Source organism: Nycticebus coucang, chromosome 16, assembly GCF_027406575.1.
Source record: "Nycticebus coucang isolate mNycCou1 chromosome 16, mNycCou1.pri, whole genome shotgun sequence".
NCBI classification, from domain to species: Eukaryota; Metazoa; Chordata; class Mammalia; order Primates; family Lorisidae; genus Nycticebus; species Nycticebus coucang.
The window spans coordinates 76189200-76210856 of NC_069795.1; the positions used below are offsets into that span (position 1 = coordinate 76189200).

General features: G+C 50.5%; 1 protein-coding gene across 16 annotated transcripts in view; it reads right to left on the reverse strand.

Annotated features, from left to right (window-relative positions):
- The window catches only part of TNK2 (tyrosine kinase non receptor 2), a 45151-nt gene extending 24459 nt beyond the window's left edge, over positions 1–20692 (reverse strand). For 6 of the 16 annotated variants that reach the window (XM_053565366.1, XM_053565365.1, XM_053565363.1 and 3 more), the window contains exon 1: positions 4563–4783. In XM_053565366.1, coding sequence (XP_053421341.1) covers positions 4563–4745 — 183 coding nt within the window. In that variant the 5' untranslated portion in view covers positions 4746–4783. Of the gene's footprint in view, positions 1–1897; positions 2278–4562; positions 4863–20321 lie in introns of those variants that run through there. The other 10 variants (XM_053565376.1, XM_053565375.1, XM_053565374.1 and 7 more) reach the window with 4 other exon arrangements.
- Positions 20693–21657: the final 965 nt, after the last annotated feature.

Genomic DNA, 21657 nt, shown 5'->3' on the forward strand with positions numbered 1-21657 from the left:
GGCAGTTCAGCCGAGTACAAAGAGTGACAAATGGGAATGAGAAACCCTCAGTTCAAATCCTGGCTCTTCCACCAAGGCGGCTGGCCAGGCGGAGGTGGTTTCCAAAATTTAAACTGTAACCCTTTATTGCACAGTTCTCCTGAGGGCTGCACAGCCCCCTAGGGGACACTTTTAGTTGTCTCAATGTTGGTGACAGGGGCATGAGTGACGTTTAGTGGGTGAATGAGGAACAAGAGCATGAGTTATCCTACAACACACAGCACGGTCTCACATACTGTCCTAAATCCCACACAACTCAATTTGTGCAGGTGAAAAAACTGTTTATAATCGTCCAGACCTGGACTCTAATCCCACTTCCCATAAGAGAAGAGCATGTGTATACTTTGGTAGCTTTAATATACACTGAATTTTCCAGGAATGGAACTACTGTGTAAACTGAGGGAAAACTGGACTCTGCTTTATTCAGAATAGAGCAAAGTATACCATTTGAAAAAGGGAAGCACCCCCAGCCTTGTGTTTCAAAACTCCCCTCCGCTGGCACTTGAGCGTTGTCTTCGTGGTGGTTCTACCTGAAGTCTTGGGATCCGATGACTTCACTATGTCATCTAGCATACAGACACGGCGGAGTGCACAAAGTGATTAAAATTACTCTCCTTATATTTCTCTTTTACATTATTGTTGGCATTACACTGTCTGGATGACTACATACACACACATACACATAGTTAGCAGGTTATATTTCTATTAATTTTAAGAAGAATAGCAATAAAAGCAATACCTAACACTTTGACTATATTTACTATATTCCAGGCACAAGTCTAAGCATTCAGCTGTATTAACTCATTCATCCTCAACAAAATCATGTTTACAAAAAGGTTTAAGAGGACAGGGCATTGCTGCTTTCCAGGGGTGCACTGTGAAAATCACTGGCCTAGCCTGGCCAGGCAGGGCCACCCAGCGTTCTCACCATTGCCACCCTGCGCCTGCAGCAAAATGACCCCACCCCTACAAGGCTCAGCCTCAAGGTGGGGGTTCCTCACTCCCACCAAGGCAAACAGTCTATAGGCTCCTTCCTCTCCTTCCCTATCCCCGCAAGTCCCAGGGCTCCAGGCTCCCCATTCCTGCCTTCCTCTTGGCTCCTGAAAACAGCTCAAAGCCAGGCTCCAGGTGGTCAGAGCTGAGGGAGAGCCAGCGGCCCCACCCCGAAGCTACTCAGACAGTACAGCCGGGCCTGTTCCCTTTTCCTAAAGCACCAGCTAGCAAACATTTTCTGCTCAGCTGCACACTCCTCTCCCTGCTCCTGGACTCCAGGGACAGGGCTGCTCTGTACAGGGGGAGTGTGTGGGAAGACTGCGAAGAACACTGAGATCCCGCTAAGGAAAGGAGTCAGAGTCCCAGTCCTGTCTCTACTGCTAAGCTCAGGGTAACCCCAGAAAGGTCACCCTTTACTTCCAGGCTCCCCATTCCTGCCTTCTTCTTGGCTCCTTTAGCTCAAGTTTCTCTGTGAAGCACAGAACGTGGCGACAGCTCTCCCCAGCTCAGTCAGTCTCTAATTCTGCATGTGCCTGGCCCCCGAACAGTGTGAGTCTGCACACCTGCATATGCCATGCAAGCACACACCTGACCCGGCTTACACACAGGCCAACAGGAATGAATGCAGTAGGGCGGCACCTGTGTCTCAAAGGAGTAGGGCGTCAGCCCCATATGCGGGAGGTGGTGGGTTCAAACCCAGCCCCAGCCAAAAACTGCAAAAAAAAAAAAAAAAATGAATGAATGCAATAACCTAAGGGGAAAGGCCACCTGGCCCAGACCTTCCAGTCAAGCCCTCACTGGAGATGTCCCTCAGCCATTCACAGTCCCCAGCCATCCTGGCCCCTGATGCCAGCCCACCACTCACTGTGTAAAGACGTCTCCGCAGTCTGGCCAGGAGAGGAAAGGAGAGCTCTAGGCCAGGGAACCGACGTGCTGCCGGCATCTCCACAGAGTTGGAGCCCCTGAGCAGACCACTGGGGCTTTGGTCCAGGAAGCAAATAAACAGGGGCCTCAGCTTCAGAGTTTCACACCCCAAAAGGGAAGTTGGTTTGTCTCCTAGGACAGACCCCCAAATCCCACTCTGGTGGTGGGAAACGGGACAGAAGAACTGGGTAGGCCCCTCTGCTCTGCTGCAAGCCTGGCTGGGTATCTACAGCTGGCCAGTCTGGCAAGGAAGCAGCTTAGCTCTTCTCCTCTGGCTGCAGCCTGGGTCCTCTGTCCTGTTTCTGTGTCTTCTCTCCAGTGCAATGGTCACAGCTCCAGCCCTACTCTCTGGCTTCCCCACCCATCTGCCCGCCCTCCCCCCCACCTCCACCCCCACCCCCGCCTTCCTCCCTCCTCCCTCCCTTTCTCCCCAGCTGAGCAGCTCTGACACTGGCTGAAAAAGGACCTTTCTGAATCACTGCCAAGAGGGCAGCAGGAATGGGGGGGACTCTTCCTTCCAGCCACCCGCACCAGCCCCCCTGCCTCCCCATACACAGGCCCCCTGTCTCTGGCTTCTGCCCCAGCTCTCACAGTTGCAGACAACTCCTGAGATTTTAGGGTGGGGGCTATGTGAATCAAACACCATGCACAAAGGGGGACTGCAGGCCCCCATACATAAGGCTTGTCTGGAGATATGGAGACTAGAACGCAACCTGAGTTGGGGTCTAGGATCTCAGTAAGTCTTCCCTGGACCCTGCAGGCAGACCCTTCAGAGACCCTCCCCCATCCCCCAGTCCCAGCCTTGGCTGAGCGTCTCCTGGCTCAGACCCTAATGTGGCCCTGTTACCCTGGTGCCCGACGGAAATAGGAGGCCGGCAGCCTGCCAGAGTGGGGCAGTCCGGCCAAGAGCAAGGGTGGGGTGGAGGGGTGAGGATCTCCACCCCTTACCCTGGGGTTGCCTTGTCTGCTGCCCACAATACTCTGGCTACCCAAACCAGCTGTCCAAGGTACAAAACCCCCTCAAAACAAACATGCTCAACACCCCTGCTGGGATGCCCCCAGCCCAAAGCTATAGGATCCCAGGCAGTAAGATGTCTTCTGCATAGCACCCACACACACAAAGGCCTCCACTTAAGGAGACTGGAGACTCTCCACCAAGTCCCCATGGGCCCCCACGTTCCTAGAACTGACAAATGATCCCTTTGCCCTTACTCAAAGGGCGCCAGCTGCTCTTACACCCCCCTTCACTACAGCCCCCAGACACACCTGACAGCTGCAGGAAGTTCTCTCCGGCTCCTCCACTCCCCCCACCAGGCTGTGCCTAGGGAGCCCCTGTTTCTTGCACACTGCCTTCTTGTCCCTGTCCAGCTGGCCACCAGCTCAGGGAGCCCCAGCTGGCTGGAGGAGCAGGCAGCTGGGGAGAGTTTTGGGGGTTCAGCATACCAGGCTCTCTTTCCAGGGCCTCTCCCAGTGCTTAACCTCCTTGGGGATACCTGCAGGGACAGATAATTCCTGGTCTGACCCTGAGGGGTAGGAGAACACCCTTAGTATCCATCCTCTCTTCCCAACCCCTATCATCTCCATCATCTCCCATCCAAAGCTTGTGAAGACAGCCAGCTGCAGCAACCCTTTAGTCCGAGGGCTGAGGGCAGAGCTAACATACAAGACAAGGTCAGGTCAAAGTTATGCAGGAACAGACTTTTCCCCAAATCCTGGCAGACTACACCCTCAAACAGAGACGCCTGTAGGCGGCTACCCCGGCACCAGAAACCACATGGAGGAGACCTGAGGTCTGGAGACAATTAAGGGCTACTCCTTCTTCTGCAAGATGGGGCTGCTGGATTAGAAGGCCAGATTAAAAGCTAACTACCCCTGAAAAGATGTGACCCAAAGCCACCAGAACCCCATGCTGACTCTTCCTTGCATGTCCACTAAGAACAAGCCCTCACTGCTTGTCCAGCAATCCAACATGGGAGGCTATGAGAAGTGAAATATATGAGTCAGGGTGGGGTGGTTGCTGGGCCCCTTCTCCCTCCGCCCAGGAAAAACAGCCCCAACCTTTCTGCCCCAACTCTTCCTGCTGCATCCTCCTTTCTCCTGTCAGCTACTGCCCTCTGCCGGCCAGGAGAAAAAGTGCTTGCGCTCCAAAGAGAAGAGAAGCAGCCCCATCAATACGGTGACCATATTTTCCAAAGCAAACGGACATTTGAAAGGTCAGTAAATGACAATGTCCAGGACACAGGGACTCAACTGTCCTAAAAGATGAATCCAAATCCTAGCAGTGTTTCGTGGGCTCCCATGGAGCATTTAAGAATGCCCAAAGGGCAGTTTATTTGGGTCCCAGGAGGCTCCTGCACGCTGGGCAGACGCCTGCATCACTAATTCACCACCGCTGAAACCCCTGTTCCCACCACACCACCACACACACCCCACTCTTTACCCAGCCTCCTAGCCCCAGGGCTCTGTCCCCAGGCAGGCCCACAAGCACAGATACCACTCACTCCTGAGAGGCTGGTGCAGAGGGCAGGGCTGGGCCCTCAGCTCACAGGCAGACGTCCAGGTCTGGGCCCCAGGAACCTGGCTGTGCCCTAGCCTCCCCCCATTACCTGCTGTCCCTCCTCGCCCCCAGCCAGGCGCTGGTAAGCTGATCTCTCCCCCATGGAGCCCAAACTCCCGGTGGCGGTTCTGTCAGGAAGGGAAGCAGCACTGGCCGCAGCCCCCGCCCCTCCAGCGGCACCGGCAGCAGCAGCGTCACTGCCCTGCGTCCTGCGGGGCCGGGCCTCAAGCATCCTCCAGGAGGGCAGGGGCCGCTAATGTACCTCAGCGCCTGGGAGGGCCTGGTCCATGACCCTGAACCCCACAGCCTCACACCGCCACCAGCTGCCAGTCAACCCGGTGGTCACGCCCTCTCCTCCTCCGGGCCTGCGGCAGTCCCACCCCCAACCCCACCCCCAACCCCATCCCCACTCGGCTAGCCTCTCAGCAGCGCTGATCCCACCCCTTCTCCAACCTGGAAAGAAGCAAAAGGGAGGGCTGTGTCAGCCAGGGGCTAACCCCCATAGAAAGCCAGGGCGGGGCTGCACCTTGGCTGACCGCGTAGCCACAGCTCTACTCTGCCCTACACCCACCTCCAGAACCCCAAAGCTCTAGGGCCACCAAACTAGGGCCCTGGGGATTCAAAAGCCCCCCCATATTCCATGATATGGGGGTTCATTTAAGAAGCCACAGAAGAAAAGTCTCTGTCCTGACTCAACCCCTCCTATAAGACATCCCAGGGCCTAAGCCTACCCCCTACCACTCTACCTACCCCAGCTTCCACCCTGCTCTAAAAATGCAAGGTACCTACCTGCCGCTCCCCCCGTACCCTGCACCCCACAGCTCCACACTCTTCTCACCCAGCCAGAGACACCAGGCCTCCCCACACTTAAGGGAGACAGGAGATTCTGCTTATCCCGCAGCCCATCAGCCCAGCTGGACTTGACAGAGGTGTGCCCCTGGAAGCACTGGGTGGGCCGGGTGGGCCATGCCACTTTCTGACTTCAGAGGACTCACTCCAGTGCCCAGACTCCTGCTGGAGGAGCCGCTCCAACGTGTACCCACGCATACGGTGCCTCACCCAGCACTGAGATGAGGCCATTGCCAAGGCAAGAAGTCCCACTGCAGAGGCTCCTCCTCTCCCTCTGGCCCCCAGGGCCCCAAGGTACCATAAGCACACCCTCTCATTCTGATGGCATCTGAAGCATCTACTGACTCCTTAGTGACGGGTATTTAGGGGCTGGCCTTAGGGCACCTTCGCCTTCACCCTTCCCTGGGTTGGGCAGAGAAGGGAGAGATACTACCCCCTCCACACTCAGCTTCCAGGCTGAGGAAAGAGACCCCAGGAGGGCACTGGGTGAGTGGCCATAAAGCCCACTCTCCTCACACAGTCCCTTCTCCACCTTGAAGCTAGGGTGGGGGGATGAGTTTGCCAGGGAGGGGCTACAGGACACCTGGTCTATTCTAGGCAGAAGCTCCTCCATATCTTATTGCAGCTAAGGCAGAAACTAGTCTTAGGAGTAGCTGCAAGAACCCAAACTCAGGATGCTGTAGAAAGCAGGGCTGAAACTGCCAGGCCCATCCCATCCTGCCCTGGTTGGATGCAGGGTATGATCCAAACCACTCCTCCTTCCTGCTTTCTCCCTGCCTTATCCCTCCATAAATCTCCTGTCTCCCAACACCAGCCTAGTATAAGACATCCACAGGATCCAAACTATCTCCAGGATTTGGAGAAACCCCCACCTGTACTCTCCTCTGATCCTCACTTGCCTCTTTGTCTCTTCATACCACAGAGCTAAAAGGCAGCTAAGAAAGGCTGGGGACCAGCCCCCCGCTGCTGCGTGCTCCCTTCTCCCCAGCCTCTCCAACAGCATCAGTCAAGTGACAAACCCATGCTGAGGAGCAGAAATGACATGTAATTTCCAGCCAGGAGGATTTTTCTAAAACAATCTACCATATTCTTGGGAACATATGCTAACCCTACCTTCAAGCTGGCCTTCTCCCATCTCCTCCTCCCTCTTCTCCAAGCCTTGGAGGAAAAACTGCACAGAAGGACAAGGGGGGTTACAGCACCTCTCTTTGCCAGAGGAGTATCTTGCCTCCATATGTGAATCCCACTAAGACCTGTCAGTCTCAAGTCACCCCGTGTGCACAGTGCTCATGCTTCTAGCCCACAGCCAGCCTGGTTAGCCTTAGAACCTCATACCAGCAAGAGGTATGCCTGGCAATCCCACACCCCAGGTCAGCCTGGGTCTGACATCACACTGGTCTGCAGAGGAGGCTGGCCAGACACCAGGAAAGAGAAGGGAGTGATCACGACACATGCCATGGCTGTCCCTACCCTCTCCAGCTCCAAGACAAGCAGGGCCCACTCACCCCCTGGGGAGCTTAGCAGCCAAGGTCCTAACACTGAGACTGTGTTTGCTGGTGGTACCAGACCCACAGATTGAGGCCAGTCCTGAAGCCTCTTCACCCTTCTTAACTGTGGGTGTTTCCTAAAACTTCTGAACACAGACATCCTTCTCTTCTCAAAGGATGTTCTACTCCCTGGGGGTCACCACCTCTCCTCTCAGGAATCATATTACCACCAAGTGCTGTCTGTCTCCATTCCTGAGTTCCTGTGGCTCTAAACCCCTGCGTCCAGACATTTATAGGGCAGTCCCACCAGGAAGCTGCACAGGTACCACAAACTGCACAACCAAACTGAGCTCATCATCCTCCCCTTACACTCTGCTAATCCACGTTCCTGTCTCATGACTGAAAACATCACAAGCCTACACCAGCCACTCCCACTGAAGACCACACCCCGCCCCTACCTCCTCCACCAGACACCCCCATCACACTGCTTCAACCTCCTTAGTATTCCTCCCATCAACACCATGTAGATCAGAAGTCAAGCAGAGCTGGGCTGAAAGCTTGGCCCCATCACTTTCTAGCTGAGCAACTTTGGGGTCAGTCACTTAACCTCTAAGCCTCCATTTCCTTATCTGTGAAGTGACGATTTAATAGAATCTCATTCATAGAGCTGTTATGAAGAGTCAATGAGAATAATGACTAGCATACTCAGCACAGCACCTGGCAGATGGTTGCCTATTGTTATTATTGTCATCTGAACACAGACCTATGTCCCTCCCCTGCTTGTATCCTCACTGAGTCAAATCCCCTGTTGGCACACAGGCCCTCTAGGATCTACTCCTTGCCTATTTCTTCACCTCCATCTCTTTCAAATGTTTGCCGTTCCCTAAACACACCTGCTCTTTAATTTTAATGTCTCCGAGCTATTCTTTGTCTGTGACACACCTTCTCTGTGTCTACACATGATGAACTCCTATATACTCAAGATACAGATCAAATGCTTGAAAATAAGATTTGTATGCACACATAATAATTTATGTGGAAAACAGCCAAAAGAATTTTTAAAAATTAAATTATCCAGCTTGGCACCCGTAGCACAGTGGTTACGGCGCCAGCCACATCCACTGAGGCTGGAGGGTTTGAACCTGGCCCAGGCCAGCTAAACAACTGCAACAAAAAAATACCCGGGCATCGTGGTGGGAGCCTGTAGTTCCAGCTACTTGGGAGGCTGAAGCAAGAGCATCACTTAAGCCCAAGAGTTTGAGGTTGCTGTGAGCTGTGACGCCACAGCACTCTACCAAGGGTGACATAGTGAGACTGTCACACACAAAAAAAAATTAAGAACAAAAATTTTTTAAATTAAATTATCCATCATGTTCCTGTCCTTAAAAGGTCACTATTCCTATAACCCTCTGTATTAGTACATAATTCTATCGAGGAAGCCTTTTATATACACCTCTGTTGTAGCTTCTAAGTTGTATCATAACCATCAGTCTACATTTGTCACCTTGAAGGCAGAACCTGCCATGAGGACTCAGTTGCTCCAGCTCCAGGTCTCTGGGTCTCCAGGTCACCCTGTCTCCCCTCAGCATGGCTCATGAAAGTGCTACTCGCCAAACCATAGCAACTAATAGTAGGTACAGTCACACCAAATTCACAGATGATCAATTGAAAATCCTCATCAATACCTTCAATCAAAAGCCTTACCCAGATTATGCCACCAAAGAAAAACTCCCATTGAAAACCAACACTGACGAGTCAAGAATCCAGATCTGGGGTTGGGCACAGTGGCTCATGCCTTGAATCCCAGCACTTTGGGGGGCCTAGGCAGGTGGATTGCCTGAGCTCACGGGTTCAAGACCAGCCTGAGCCAGAGTGAGACCCCGTGTCTAAAAAAAAAATACCCAGGCGTTGTGGCAGGCGCCTGTAGTCCCAGCTCCTCAGGAGGCTGAGGCAAGGGGATCACTTAAGCCCGAGAGTTTGAGGATGCTGTGAGCTGTGACACCACAGCACTTTACCAAGGGTGACAAAGTGAGCCTGTGTCTCAAAAAAAAAAAGAGGGCCATGCCTGTGGCTCAATGGAGTAGTGCACCAGCCCCATATGCTAGAGGTGGCGGGTTCAAACCCAGCCCCAGCAAAAACAAAAAAGATCCAGATCTGGTTTCAGAATTGAAGAGCCAGGCACAGATCGGAGAAAATGCCAGAAAAGTGGGGAGACTAGAATTGAGCTGAAGCCAAGGACAAGTATGCCCTGCAAAAGAGAAGCAAAGAGAAGAAACCAGACGGTGTCGTACCTCCTACGGTCCCATGCAGTTACACACATTCTCATCCAGGCATTTATGAAAGACCCTTACCCTGGAATTGAGAGCAGAGAACAACTTACGGAAGAAACTGGGGTTCCAGAGTCAAGAGTCCAAATTTGATTTCAAAATCAAAGGTCTAAATACCATTCCCAGAGAAGAAAAAGAGAACGTAGTAAATCCTCAGAACGAGACAAGGACAGAGATCTCTGAGGGATATCAAACAGGGGTCCTCAAACTGTGGCCCGCAGGCCACGAGGCGGTGTGACTGTATTTGTTCCCGTTTTGTTTTTTTACTTCAAAATAAGATATCTGCAGTGTGCATAGTTTTTTTTTTTTAAACTATAGTCTGGCCCTCCAACGGTTTGAGGGACAGTGAACTGGCCCCGTGTTTAAAAAGTTCGAGAACCCCTGGATAGAAGATACACAATGGGACCAACCTCACCAGCAACACTCTCATTTCTCTGAAGCCAGATGATGATGGCTTCTTCCATTTCTTTAATTTCTTTTTTTTTTTTTTGAGACAGTCTCACTTTGTCACCCTCACTAGAATGCCATGGCATCACAGCTCATAGCAACCTCAAACTCTTGGGCTTAAGTGATTCTCTTGCCTCAGTCTCCCAAATAGCTGGGACTACAGGTACCTGCCCAGCTATTTTTAGAGATGGGGTTTTGCGCTTGTTCAAGCTGGTCTCAAACCCGTGACCTCAGGTGATCCACCGGTCTTGGCCTCCCGGAGTGCTAGGATTACAGGCGTGAGCCACCTCACCCAGCCTTATTTCTTTTTTGGGGGGATGGAGTCTCACTATGTTGCCCTTGACAGAGTGCTGTGGTGTTACAGCTCACAATAACCTCCAGCTCTTGGCTTAGGTGATTCTCTTGCCTCAGCCTCCCAAGTAGCTGGGACTACAGGCGTCCGCCAACGTCCAGCTTTTTTTTTTTTTTTTTTTTTTTTGGTTGTAGTTGTCATTGTTGTTTGGCAGGCCCAGGCTGGGTTGGAACCTGCCAGCTCCAGTATACGTGGCTGGCACCCTAGCCGCTGAGCTACAGGCTCTGAGACCCTTATTTTATTTCTTACAAGCTACAGAAGATAACGGACAGCACAGCATATTTTATGTCATCAACGTGGCCCCCAAATCTCTCCCATAGTCTTTCTGGGAGACTACCCTTCTGAGACTGCAGGGTAAGCCTTCTGGAGCTTGCAAAGGGCTTCAGGATGCACAGTCAAGACACCAGAGGCACCACAAAGCCCCACTAACCTGGACTGGATCCAGTGTTCAGCAGACTTCGAGACAATAAAAATAAACTTAGTTAATAATCATTTTTTCGGGGCGGCGCCTGTGGCTCAGTGAGCAGGGCGCCGGCCCCGTATGCCGAGGGTGGTGGGTTCAAACCCAGCCCCGGCCAAACTGCAATAAAAAAAAAATAGCCTGGCGTTGTGGCGGGTGCCTGTAGTCCCAGCTGCTCGGGAGGCTGAGGCAGGAGAATCGCGTAAGCCCAAGAGTTAGAGGTTGCTGTGAGCCATGTGACGCCACAGCACTCTACCCGAGGGCGGTAGAGTGAGACTCTGTCTCTACAAAAAAAAAATAAATAAATAATAATAATAATCATTTTTTCGGTCAAAAGAAAAAACACCTGGCATGAGACCTGGTAATGAACACTGGACAAAGGTGGCCTGCCACCTTTCCTATGAGCTGCTGCCACCATACCTTCCCAGGAACATCTTCCTGACATTTTCCCTCTATCCCTGGGTTTAGCTCTTCTCCATTATTTCTAATCCAGAGAAGCTAGTACCTTCACGGGAATAGGGGCTGTCAATCTCATTACAGTCACTCCTGCCCCAGAACAGCTAAGCTACTTAGCTCCCACAAAGCCATGTCAGACCCAGGGACAACTCAGCCAGTCCCTCAAGCAGCAGGAGAGCTTTGAATCATCCTTCACAAAGGTGTCTTCAGCCAAACTGTGGAGGGAGGGCTGGGGAAGGATGCCGTAAAGACTGACGGGAAAGGGGCCTGAGATGTCAGGCGTCCCAACTCACTGAGAGGAGGGATCCAGGGGAGTGCCAGGGTGGGAGGGCAGGGATAGACGCATGACATAGGGATCCTCCTATGCCTCATTTCCTTCAATTCCAGGGAGGAGGAGGGAAGGAGCGAAGAACACAACAAAGCCCCCGATGAACTCCCCACCTGTATCGAGTTGGCCTTGAAACTACTGAGAAGCTTTTCTTGCTCCACCAGCTAAAAATCAGTGTGCCAACACCAACACCCAGGGACAGGACACTGAGAGCCCTAATGCACTCCTGGAGCATCCCTCCTCCGCACACAAACACCAGCAGTGTGTGACAGAGGATAAATTCCTGCGGCTGTCTAGGTCTTATTCCCATGCACACCACGCATGCCCCAGTGTCAGGGCTGGGATGCCACATAATGCAGAGCTGCCTCTCACCGACTGTCCAGACTGTCCAGCTATCGTCATGACACCAAGGCCCAACAGTGACCCTTAGGAAGGGAGGATGGCTGGTGGGAAGAAGGTTGCACTCCAGCTTCCAGCAGCCAGCCATTCCCAGAGCCCTTTCAGGGCTGGGCATAGCCTGCTCAGCTGGCCCCCCTGCCTGTGGATAGCTCAGTCCTCACCCCACCCCCTCAGCAAGAGCCCCGAGCTGAAGGGGCCTATTGTTGGGCCCTGGAGGTGGGGTGGGGAAAGGAACAGTGGTGAGGAGATGCCAGAGCTATGATTTGTAGAATATTCTGCAAGATGCACTCACTGCTCATCCCCTTGGAACCTTGCCCACACCCAAACCCCAGGAGCTGGAAACATGTAATCTAGGGCAGGACAGAGGGCCCAGGAAAGTCAGGGAATGACAGAAATGCCAGGGACTCCATGATACACACATTAAATCCTACTGAATCCTGCCTGCCCACTTACCAATGAAGAAACTGAGACCCTGAAAAGGAAAGGGGCTTGGCTAGTCCAAGGCATTAAGAAGCTGTCATAGGGGGAATGGATCCCCAGCAGCTGGGAGAGAGCAAAATGTTCAGGGTGATAGTGATTCTCTATTGGCCATAGAGGAACAGCCCTGCCAAGGTCAGGGACCGGTGAAGGTCAAGGGCACTCACCTCATTAGCAGACGCAGCATACAAGGGTCAGACAGAGACAAGAAGAAACCCCAGTGTTATCATACCCAGCTAAGGCCATCAGCTGGGGCTCCCAGGAAAAAAAAGCTGCTTGTCCTTCCCCCTCTTCAGTTACTCTCTAGGCCAGGGGTCCTCAAACTACAGCCCACGGGCCACATGCAGCAGTGTGATTGTATTTGTTCCCGTTTTGTTTTTTTACTTCAAAATAAGATATGTGCAGTGTGCATAGGAATTTGTTCATAGTTTTCTTTTTTTTTTTTTAACTATAGTCCGGCCCTCCAATGGTCTGAGGGACAGTGAACTGGCCCCCTGTTTAAAAAGTTAAAAAGCAGATACCCCTGCTCTAGGCATCTGCTACCTACTGGAGATTCAGGGGAATAGGAGTCAGGGTCTGGGTCCTTGAGAACACACTATGCATAAGCTTTTGACTAAAAGCCTTATTTTCACTGACTAATTAAAAGCCCTCCTACTACCCTAGATTATCCCCATTTTACAGATGAGGAAAATGAAGCTCTGGAGAGGTGACTAGGCTCACCCAGAAAGTAAAAGGGGAAGCCAGAATTCAGTCCATATGTGACTATACACTAAATTGCTTGGCTCAAGGATGTAGGCCCATGGAAAGCACAGCTGAAGTCTTACATCCTGTTATCAGACATGCTAAATATATACTACATTATTCATCACTGCTAAACGATTATGGATTTCGTGAGGAAGTCTTAAGAGGGGGTGAAGTTCCAGAAAAAGACAGTGGACTATGCCTACACACACAGCTTCATCCTTCCTAAAACCCCACCAAAACTACAATCAAAAAAGAGAATTTTTTTTTGAACAACATAAGTCCCTAAGGATGGGGAGGACAGAGGAGACAACCGCAAGAAAACTTTGGAAGCTGGAAAACAGATAGGTCAGTGACAAATGTGGGGAAACCTGAAAAAATCAAGAATCCCAAGGTGAGAGGCACTTAACTACCCCACAAAATCTTCAAAAGGCCTACAACTAGCAGCCCCAGAAACCTCTGGAAAAGGTTGTCAGAAGAGAAATGCTAAAAATGCTAAAATACAGAAACTTAGTCAAAAGCTATTTAAGAAACAAGAAAGGGGCTTGGGTTCGAATCCAGCCTGGGCCCACCAAAAACAACAATGATGGCTGCAACCAAAAAATAGCTGGGCGTTGTGGAAGGTGCCTATAGTCCCAGCTACTTGGGAAGCGGAGGCAGAAGAATCGCTTGAGCCCAGGAGTTAGAGGTTGCTGTGAGCTGTGATGCCATAGCACTCTACAGCTTGAGGCTCTGTCTCAAAAAAAGAAAAAAAAGAAAGAAACAAGACAGACCCTTAGATTACCTCCCCATCACAAAGCTACCAGCCCCACCACTTGCTTGCAAAAGACAAGTGATTTCCCTGGAAAGGATAAATGGAAGGATAGAAGATCTCTGTATGGTGACACAGCTTGGCTGAGAGCAGAGGGTGACATGCCCTAACAAAGAAGGCACACACAACATGTCAAGATCCCAGTTCCCTTCTCTACCTGCTCCCAGAACATGGAGCAGGGCCTCCACCTCCCAGCAGGAGACTTTTCTAGGAACTCTGATCAGGCAAAGAAAGATGTAAAGATAACCAGCAACCTTTAGGTTCCTAACAAATGGCACGTCCAGGTCACCATACAAAGCTCAGTCCAACATGGCCACCCAGTGCTGTAAGCTCCCCCTCTTAATAAAGAGCAGATAACAAAAAAATTCCCAGACTCCCACATGGGAGAAAGAGAATAAACCACGCAGAAAAAAGCAACTAAGAGGAAACTGCAGAACTAAATTCCACACAGAAACTCTCATCAATTTCCTCAGAGAGATAAAATGTTGTAGTCACAAAATAAAAATAGGATTAAAAAAAAAAATGGGGGTCCAAAAATTACAAACAAAACAAGAGACACAAAAAATCCAACAGACCCACCCTCACTGCACCAAGCATAGCTCAGCCCATAGCAGGTGCTGGTAAGTATCTGTTGCACGAATAAATGAGGTACAGATCACAGTTTCTCGAACTTGAATATATACTCAAATCACCTGGTATCTTGTTAAAATGCAGATTCTGATCTCACAGACATGGAGTGGGGTCTAAGAGCCTGCATTTCTTTTTGTTGAGGCTGTTGTTTGAGACAAGGTCTTGCTCTGTTGCCCAGACTGGAGTACAGGGGTACAACTATTGCTCACTACAGCAAACTACTGGGCTCATGAGATCCTCTTGTCTCAGCCTCCTGAGTAGCTGGAACCTACTGGCACATGCCACCACACCCAGCTAAATTTTTTTTTTTTTTTTTGCAGTTTTTGACCAAGGCCGGGTTTGAACCTGCCACCTCCAGTATATGGGGCTGGCACCCTACTCCTTTGAGTCACAGGCACCGCCCCCAGCTAATTTATTTATTTATTTATTTATTTTTTTGTAGAGATGGAGTCTTGCAGTGTTGCCTAGGGTACTCTTGAACTGTGCTCTTGCCTCAGCTCTCCAACGTAGGACAAGGTTCATTTGGTTATCATGTATTGTTTTATATATATTGTTGGATTCTATTTGCTGAGGAATTTATTAAGAATCTTTGCATCGGGCGGCGCCTGTGGCTCAGTGAGTAAGGCGCCAGCCCCATATGCCGAGGGTGGCGGGTTCAAACCCAGCCCCGGCCAAACTGCAACAACAAAAAAAATAGCCGGGCGTTGTGGCGGGCGCCTGTAGTCCCAGCTACTCGGGAGGCTGAGGCAAGAGAATCGCGGAAGCCCAAGAGATAGAGATTGCTGTGAGCCATGTGACGCCACGGCACTCTACCCAGGGCGGTACAGTGAGACTCTGTCTCTACAAAAAAAAAAAGAATCTTTGCATCTATGTTTTGAGGATAGTTTTCTCTTCTTGCAGTATCTACAGGATTCATCATGCAGTTGAACCTCTGTCTGTCTATGGGTTCAACCAAACATGGATTGAAAACATTAAAAAAAAAAAAAAAAATCAGTGAAAAACATTGACGCCTTCCAAGCTCTTGGATATTTTCTGTGCACAACAGGGCAAAGAACCACCACTCCAGAGCTCAGAGAAGACCCTTGTTTCTCAGATTGTGGTATATGGACCATCAGCATTACTTGGAAACTTGTAAAAAATACAGATTTGGCTGGGTGCAGTGGCTCATGCCTGTAATCCTAGCATTTGGGGAGGCTGAGGCAGGATTGCTTGAGCCCAGGAGTTCAAGACCAGCCTGAACCTTGTCTCTACAAGAAATTTAAAAATTAGCTGGGTATGGCAACACATACCTATAGTTTCAGCTACTCAGGAGGCTAAGGCAGGAGGATTGCTTAAAGCCTGGTAAGCTGAGGCTGCAGTGAGCTATGATGACTCCACTGCACTCTAGTCAGGGCCACAGTAGTCTGACATATACTACAATATGAATTAATCTTAATATATTATGCTAAGTGAATAAGCTAGTCACAAAAGTTCTAATACTATATAATTCTATTCCTATGAGGCACCTAGAGTAATCAAATTTATAGAGACAGAAAGTAGGATTGTGGGGCCAGGAGCAGTGGCTCACACCTATAATCCTAGCACTCTGGGAGGTTGAAGCAAATGGATTGCCTAAGCTCAGGAACTGGAGACCACCCTGAGCAAGAGTGAGACCTCATCTCTAAAAAAAGCTGGGCATTGTGCCAGGCGCCTATAGTTCCAGCTCCTTGGGAAGCTGAGGCAAGAGGATTGCTTGAGCTCAAGAGTTTGAGGTTGCTGTGAGCTATGACATCACAGCACTCTACCAAGGGCAACAAAGTAAGACTCTGTCTCAAACAAACAAAAAAAAAAAGTAGAATTGTGGTTACTAGGGTTGGGGGAAGGAATGGGATGAGGAGTTACTTTAATGGCTACAGAGTTTCAGTTTCACAAGACAAAAAATGCTCTGGGGACAGATAATGGTAATGGTTGCATAACATCATGAATGTATTCAATACCACCTAATTGTATAGTTAAAATAATAAATCTTATGTTATGTGTGTTTAACCACAAATTAAAAACCAATACCATAAAAAAGCGCAATATAATTTATAATAGCACCAAAAAAATATGTAATATTTAAGGATATGTCTGACAAAAGATAGAAAAGAGAGAGAGAAAGAAAAGACCTGTACACCGAAAACTACAAAACATTGCTGAGTGACATTAAGGACAATCTATGTAAGTACAGAGATATTCTGTTCATGGGCCAGACGGTTCAATATTAAGAAGTCAATTCTCCCCAAAATGGTCTCAATCCTAATCAAAATCCCAGCATACTGCTTTATAGAAATTGACAAAATCATTCTAAAATGCATATGGAAGTGCAAATTACCTAGAATAGCTAAAGCATTTTTGAAAATAAAAAATAAAGTTAGAGATCTTACCCTGATTTTAAGACTTACTATAAACCCCACAGAAATCGAGATGATGTAATATTGGCATTAAGACAGACAAATAGATCAATGGAACAAAAAAACAGTCCAGAATTAGACACACACACAACTGATTTTTGACAAAGATTCAAAGACAATTCATCAGAAAGACACATCTTTTCAATACATGGTGCTGGAACTTTAATTCATACCTGGCACCAAATACAAAAATTAACCCAAGATTCATCATAGACCTAAATGTAAAACCCCAAACTATACAACTTCTATAAGAAAACAAAGGAGCAAATCACTGTGACTTTGGGTTAGGCAAAGATATCTAAGACATGAGAACAAAAGCAAAATGTATAAAATAACAAATCAGTACACCAGGTACGGAGGCTCAAGCCTATAATCCTAGCCCTCTGGGAGGCCAAGGTGGGAGTGTCACCTAAGCTTAGAATTTCAAGACCAACCTGAGCAAGAATGAGAGCTGTCTCTACTAAAAAAAGAAAAAAATAAAATAAAATAATTAGCCAGGTGTTCAAGCTATTCTGGAGGCTGAGGCAGGAGGATCAACTGAACCCATGAGTTTGAGGATGCTGTTGACTCTAGCTTGGGGCAACATGAGACAAAAACAATATCATCAATAACAAAATCGATTGGCAAACTGCTTTCCATTAAAAACTTAAAAAAACTTTTCTTCAAAAAGACATTGTTAGGAAAATTAAAATGCAAGCCACAGGCAGGAAGAAAACGTTTACAAATCGTATGTTTGATAAAAGGCTTATATCCAGGATATATAAAGAACTCTTCAAAACTCAACATGAAACATGGGTAAACAATCTGAACAGACACATCACCAAAGATATACATATGACAAATGAGCACATTAAAGGATGTTCAACAGCATTAGTCATTAGGAAAATATGAATTAAAATCATGTTGCGTTACTGCTATAGATATATTTTAATATCTAAATTAAAGACACCATACCAAAATTGACAAAGATGTCGGCAAACTAGAACTCTCATCATACATAGCTGGTGGGTACATAAAATTGTACAATCACTTTGGAAGACAGTCTGGTAGTTTCTTATAGTTAAATGCATGCCCACCCTATGATCCAGCCATTCTGGTCCTAGAGATTCACCCAAGAGAAATAAAACCATATGTCCACACAAAGATTAACACAGCTGTTCACAGCAGCTTTGTGTTAATATCCCAAATTTCAGAACAACCCATTAATAGGTAATGGATAAACAGACTGACATATGCATGCAATGAACTACTTGAATTTACTCAGCAATAAAAAGGAATAAACTATTAATACATATAACAACATGGATAAATTTCAAAATAATCATTGTGAATGAAAGAAGCCAGATTTAAAAAAAAGAACACGGAGCCGGGCACAGTGGCTCATACCTGAAATCCCAGCACTCTGGGAGGCTGAGGCAGGAGGACTGCCTAAGCTGATGAGTTCAAGACCAGCCTGAGCAAAATCGAGACGCCTGTCTCTAAAATTAGCCAGGCATTGTGGCAGGTGCCTATAGTCCCAGCTACTTGGGAGGCTGAGGCAAAAGAATCAATTGAGCCCAGGAGCCTGAGGTTGCTATTAGCTATGACACCGTGGCACTCTACCAAGGGTGACAAAGTGAAACTCTGTCTCAAAAATAAATAAAGAAAGAAAAGAAAAAGAAAAAAAAAAAGGACACATGCTGTTCAATTCTATTTACATAATGCTACAAACTCGAGTATAGTGACAGAAAATGGACCAGTCTGTTACCTGGGAAAGGGGGATGGGAGAGAGCGGATGGGAGAGAGGGGTTGGGATGGGATTCCAAAAGAACACAGAAAACTTGAGGATTTAGGAATAGGAGTATTGTTCATTATCTTGATTATGGTGATGGTTTCACAGGTATATGCACATGTTTAAACGTATTTAATTGTACGTTTTAAATATGCTCTATTTACCATGTCATTATACCTTAGTAAACCTGTTATTAAAAACAAAAAGAAACACTTCATCTTCCAGAATAAGCACAGGACAGAGTGATCATCTCAGGCTCAGTGGCCAGAAGAAAAGGTCTGGGAACACTGACCACTCTCCTCCCCAACACCTACTAGCCAGGGATTCTGGAAGGTGGGGCACCAGGCTGGCAAAGAAGGACCTGAGCCCTCCACACTCAGGACGTTGTAGGGAAAGCCAAAGCCTGATGCACTGAAAAGGAAACTGAAGTCCAGAGGCAATTACTGTACCCAAAGATGCTACGTAGCTAGTAAGTGGTGTAACCAATCTGTCTAATGGCAAGGCCTTTCTTTCTCCTTCATCCACCACAAATTAAAAAAAAAGGCTGACCTAAAATAAGGGAGTGAAGATGTATGCTTCTGCGTATGTGTTTAAAACAGAGAATTCTCTCCATTTAAGCCAGAGAGCCAGAACGTGGCCATTCCAGAAGAGCCAGGCACCGTGGAAACAGCAGCTGACCTTCCGGTGCATGAGTATTCCAGTGGCAGTGTGACAGGCATGGGATGAAGCTGACAGACAGGTTAGGGTTTGCATGAGGAGCAGGCTAACCGGCTCCTCCAGGCTACCACCACACCCTCTGCCCCCACAAAGAGCACTATCTCCACCCAGTCTGGCTCTGCAGGGGAGTCTGGGGGCCAAGTGACTCAGAACCGTACCTTAGGCTAGGGCAGAGATAGGTCCCAGCTGAGGTCCCGGGCAGACAGCAATTCAGCCCCCACCGCCAAGGGCCATGGAAGCCAAGAACCCCGACAGTGCCATTAATAGCCCTCCTAGGGGAGTTAAGGCCCAGCTGGCCAACCAAGCCCCCCAGGCCAGGAATAAGGAGGCCTACCACTCAAGCCAGGGAGGAGCCTACAAGAAGCCAAACCTAGCCCCCACCCTGGGCCCTGAAGTCCCTCTAGGCTGGGCCAAGAGTGGGAACTGGCCCTATGCGTGGAGAGCCTGTGATACCACAGCTGCCCATTTGCCACCCTCCACACTATGGGGTCAAGGTCTGGGCCACATAGGCAGACTAGGGTCCAGCACTGTAGGTACAGGTTGGGATCTTGAGGTCCCACAAAAACACAAGGAGCCTCACCAGTTGCCCTCCGCCCTTCTGTCCACTAATCATCTTGGCTCTGGGCCCTCAAGTAAATGAGCTGTGACCAGACAGTGTAGCAGGAGCACTTGAGGCTCATGCCCAAGCCACTGGCTGCTACACTACCATCTCAGCTCACACGGCCAACGGGTTACAAGGTAAGGTTGTGTTAATGCAACACTGCCCTCTTCCCTTCTCTGGAAGGCGTTCTGAGAACTTGGGCAATCTGTGCTGATTGCACCATCCCAGCTGTGGCACCAGGGCACCCCTACCACCACCATCCTGCAACTTCAGCCCTTGGGCTACCCATCTCTTCCCTCTGCCCAGACCTGGCAGTCACCCAGACGTCTCACCTCCAGTCTAGACTATACAAAGAAGCCCCATCACTCCCGTTGCATAGGCAGTACTAGGGGGAGGAGTCCTGCCTTCTGGTTGAAAACTACACAGCTTCCTCCCTCCCGCACTGAAAAACCTAGAGAAGTAACTGCAGCCCCAAGCTTCCAAGCACACTAACCCCGGCTGAGACGGACTTGGACTTCCTTACCTGCTGACTTTCGCTGCCTCCCGACACAGCTTCAATGCCCAAGCTGAGGAAGCAGAAGAGGATCGCACGGGCTACTGCCTGCCCTCGTGCAGTGACTTCCGAAGCTCCCGGGTTCACAGCGATCTTTTGCTCCTCATTCTTTACACCCCAACATCCGGCGTCCCCCTGGGCTCCAGGAAGGGTCCCCGTGCCAAGTAGGTGACTTGCAAGTTACCACCTCCTCCTCCGTCTGCGCCTCCGAATTCTGTGCCCCTCGGGGGGTCCCCCTCCCTCCTGGGATCCCTTCCCGTTCGGGTATGTTTCCTGGACAGCCTGCACCACCTGCCCCTCCTGCACCCCGGGCAGCCAATTTGCTTCCTGAACACCTAGACGCCCCTCCCCCTCAGGCCCCCGGGGCCCTACAGGCCGGGCCCTCCCCACCAGCTGGAGTCTGTCTTCGCGCCCTGGGGCCGCTCCCAGGACCACTGCCTCCCGTCCGAGGTGCCTGCCGTTCTCCCAATTCCGCTCCCCCTGTTCGCCAGAACTTTCGAGCCCTTCTCCGAACTCGAGCTGCCGCAGCAGCCTGCGTGGGCTCCTCTCCCCCCGCTCCTGCACCCCGGCGCGGACCTCACCCCGTTCCTGCACTGCGGGGCTGCCTCCCCCCTTCTCCTGGTACTGCTTGCGGGGCCCCAACCCCTCCTCCTGCGCCACAGGCCAGCCCGCAGAGCCCGTCCACGGCGGCGGGCGTCTCCAGTCCGCGCCGTCCGGCGGCCCCCACACGACCCCCAGACTGGGCTCGTGGCCACAGCCGCCCCGCTCCTGTACCCCCTGGCCCACCCCGCCCTCTTCCTGCACCACCGGACCCACCCCGCCCTGCTCCTCCACGCCGAGCTTCAGCCCGCGGAGCTGCTGCGGGCCCCAGCTGAGAACCCCGACGCGCTGCGGTTGCTGCTCTGGCAGCGCGGGGGTGAGACCGCCACGCTCCTCCTGCACTCCCCGCCCGGGGCCCCCAGCCTGCACCGCCCAACGCACTCGCCTGCCCCCCAGAGGCCGCGCGGTCCCGCCCCTCCAGATGGTGCTGCCCTCGGCGCCCTCTCACACCGCCCCCCGCCCGGCTCCTTCCGCCCCGTCCCGCTGGACAGCGGGCTGCGGAGTCCTGTCCCCTCCTGCTTCGCGGCCGCTCCTAAATCTCTGGCCCGCCTTCCTGCCCTCGCCTCTGGGCGTCAACGTCCACTGGCCGGGCGCCGCGCCCCGCGCCGGCCCCCGCAGGTGCTGCGGCCCCGCGCGCCGGCTGCCAGCCAGCGAACGCCGGCCCTCCAGCCCGAGTTCCCGGAGCCCGCCTGCGCCTGCGCCGCCC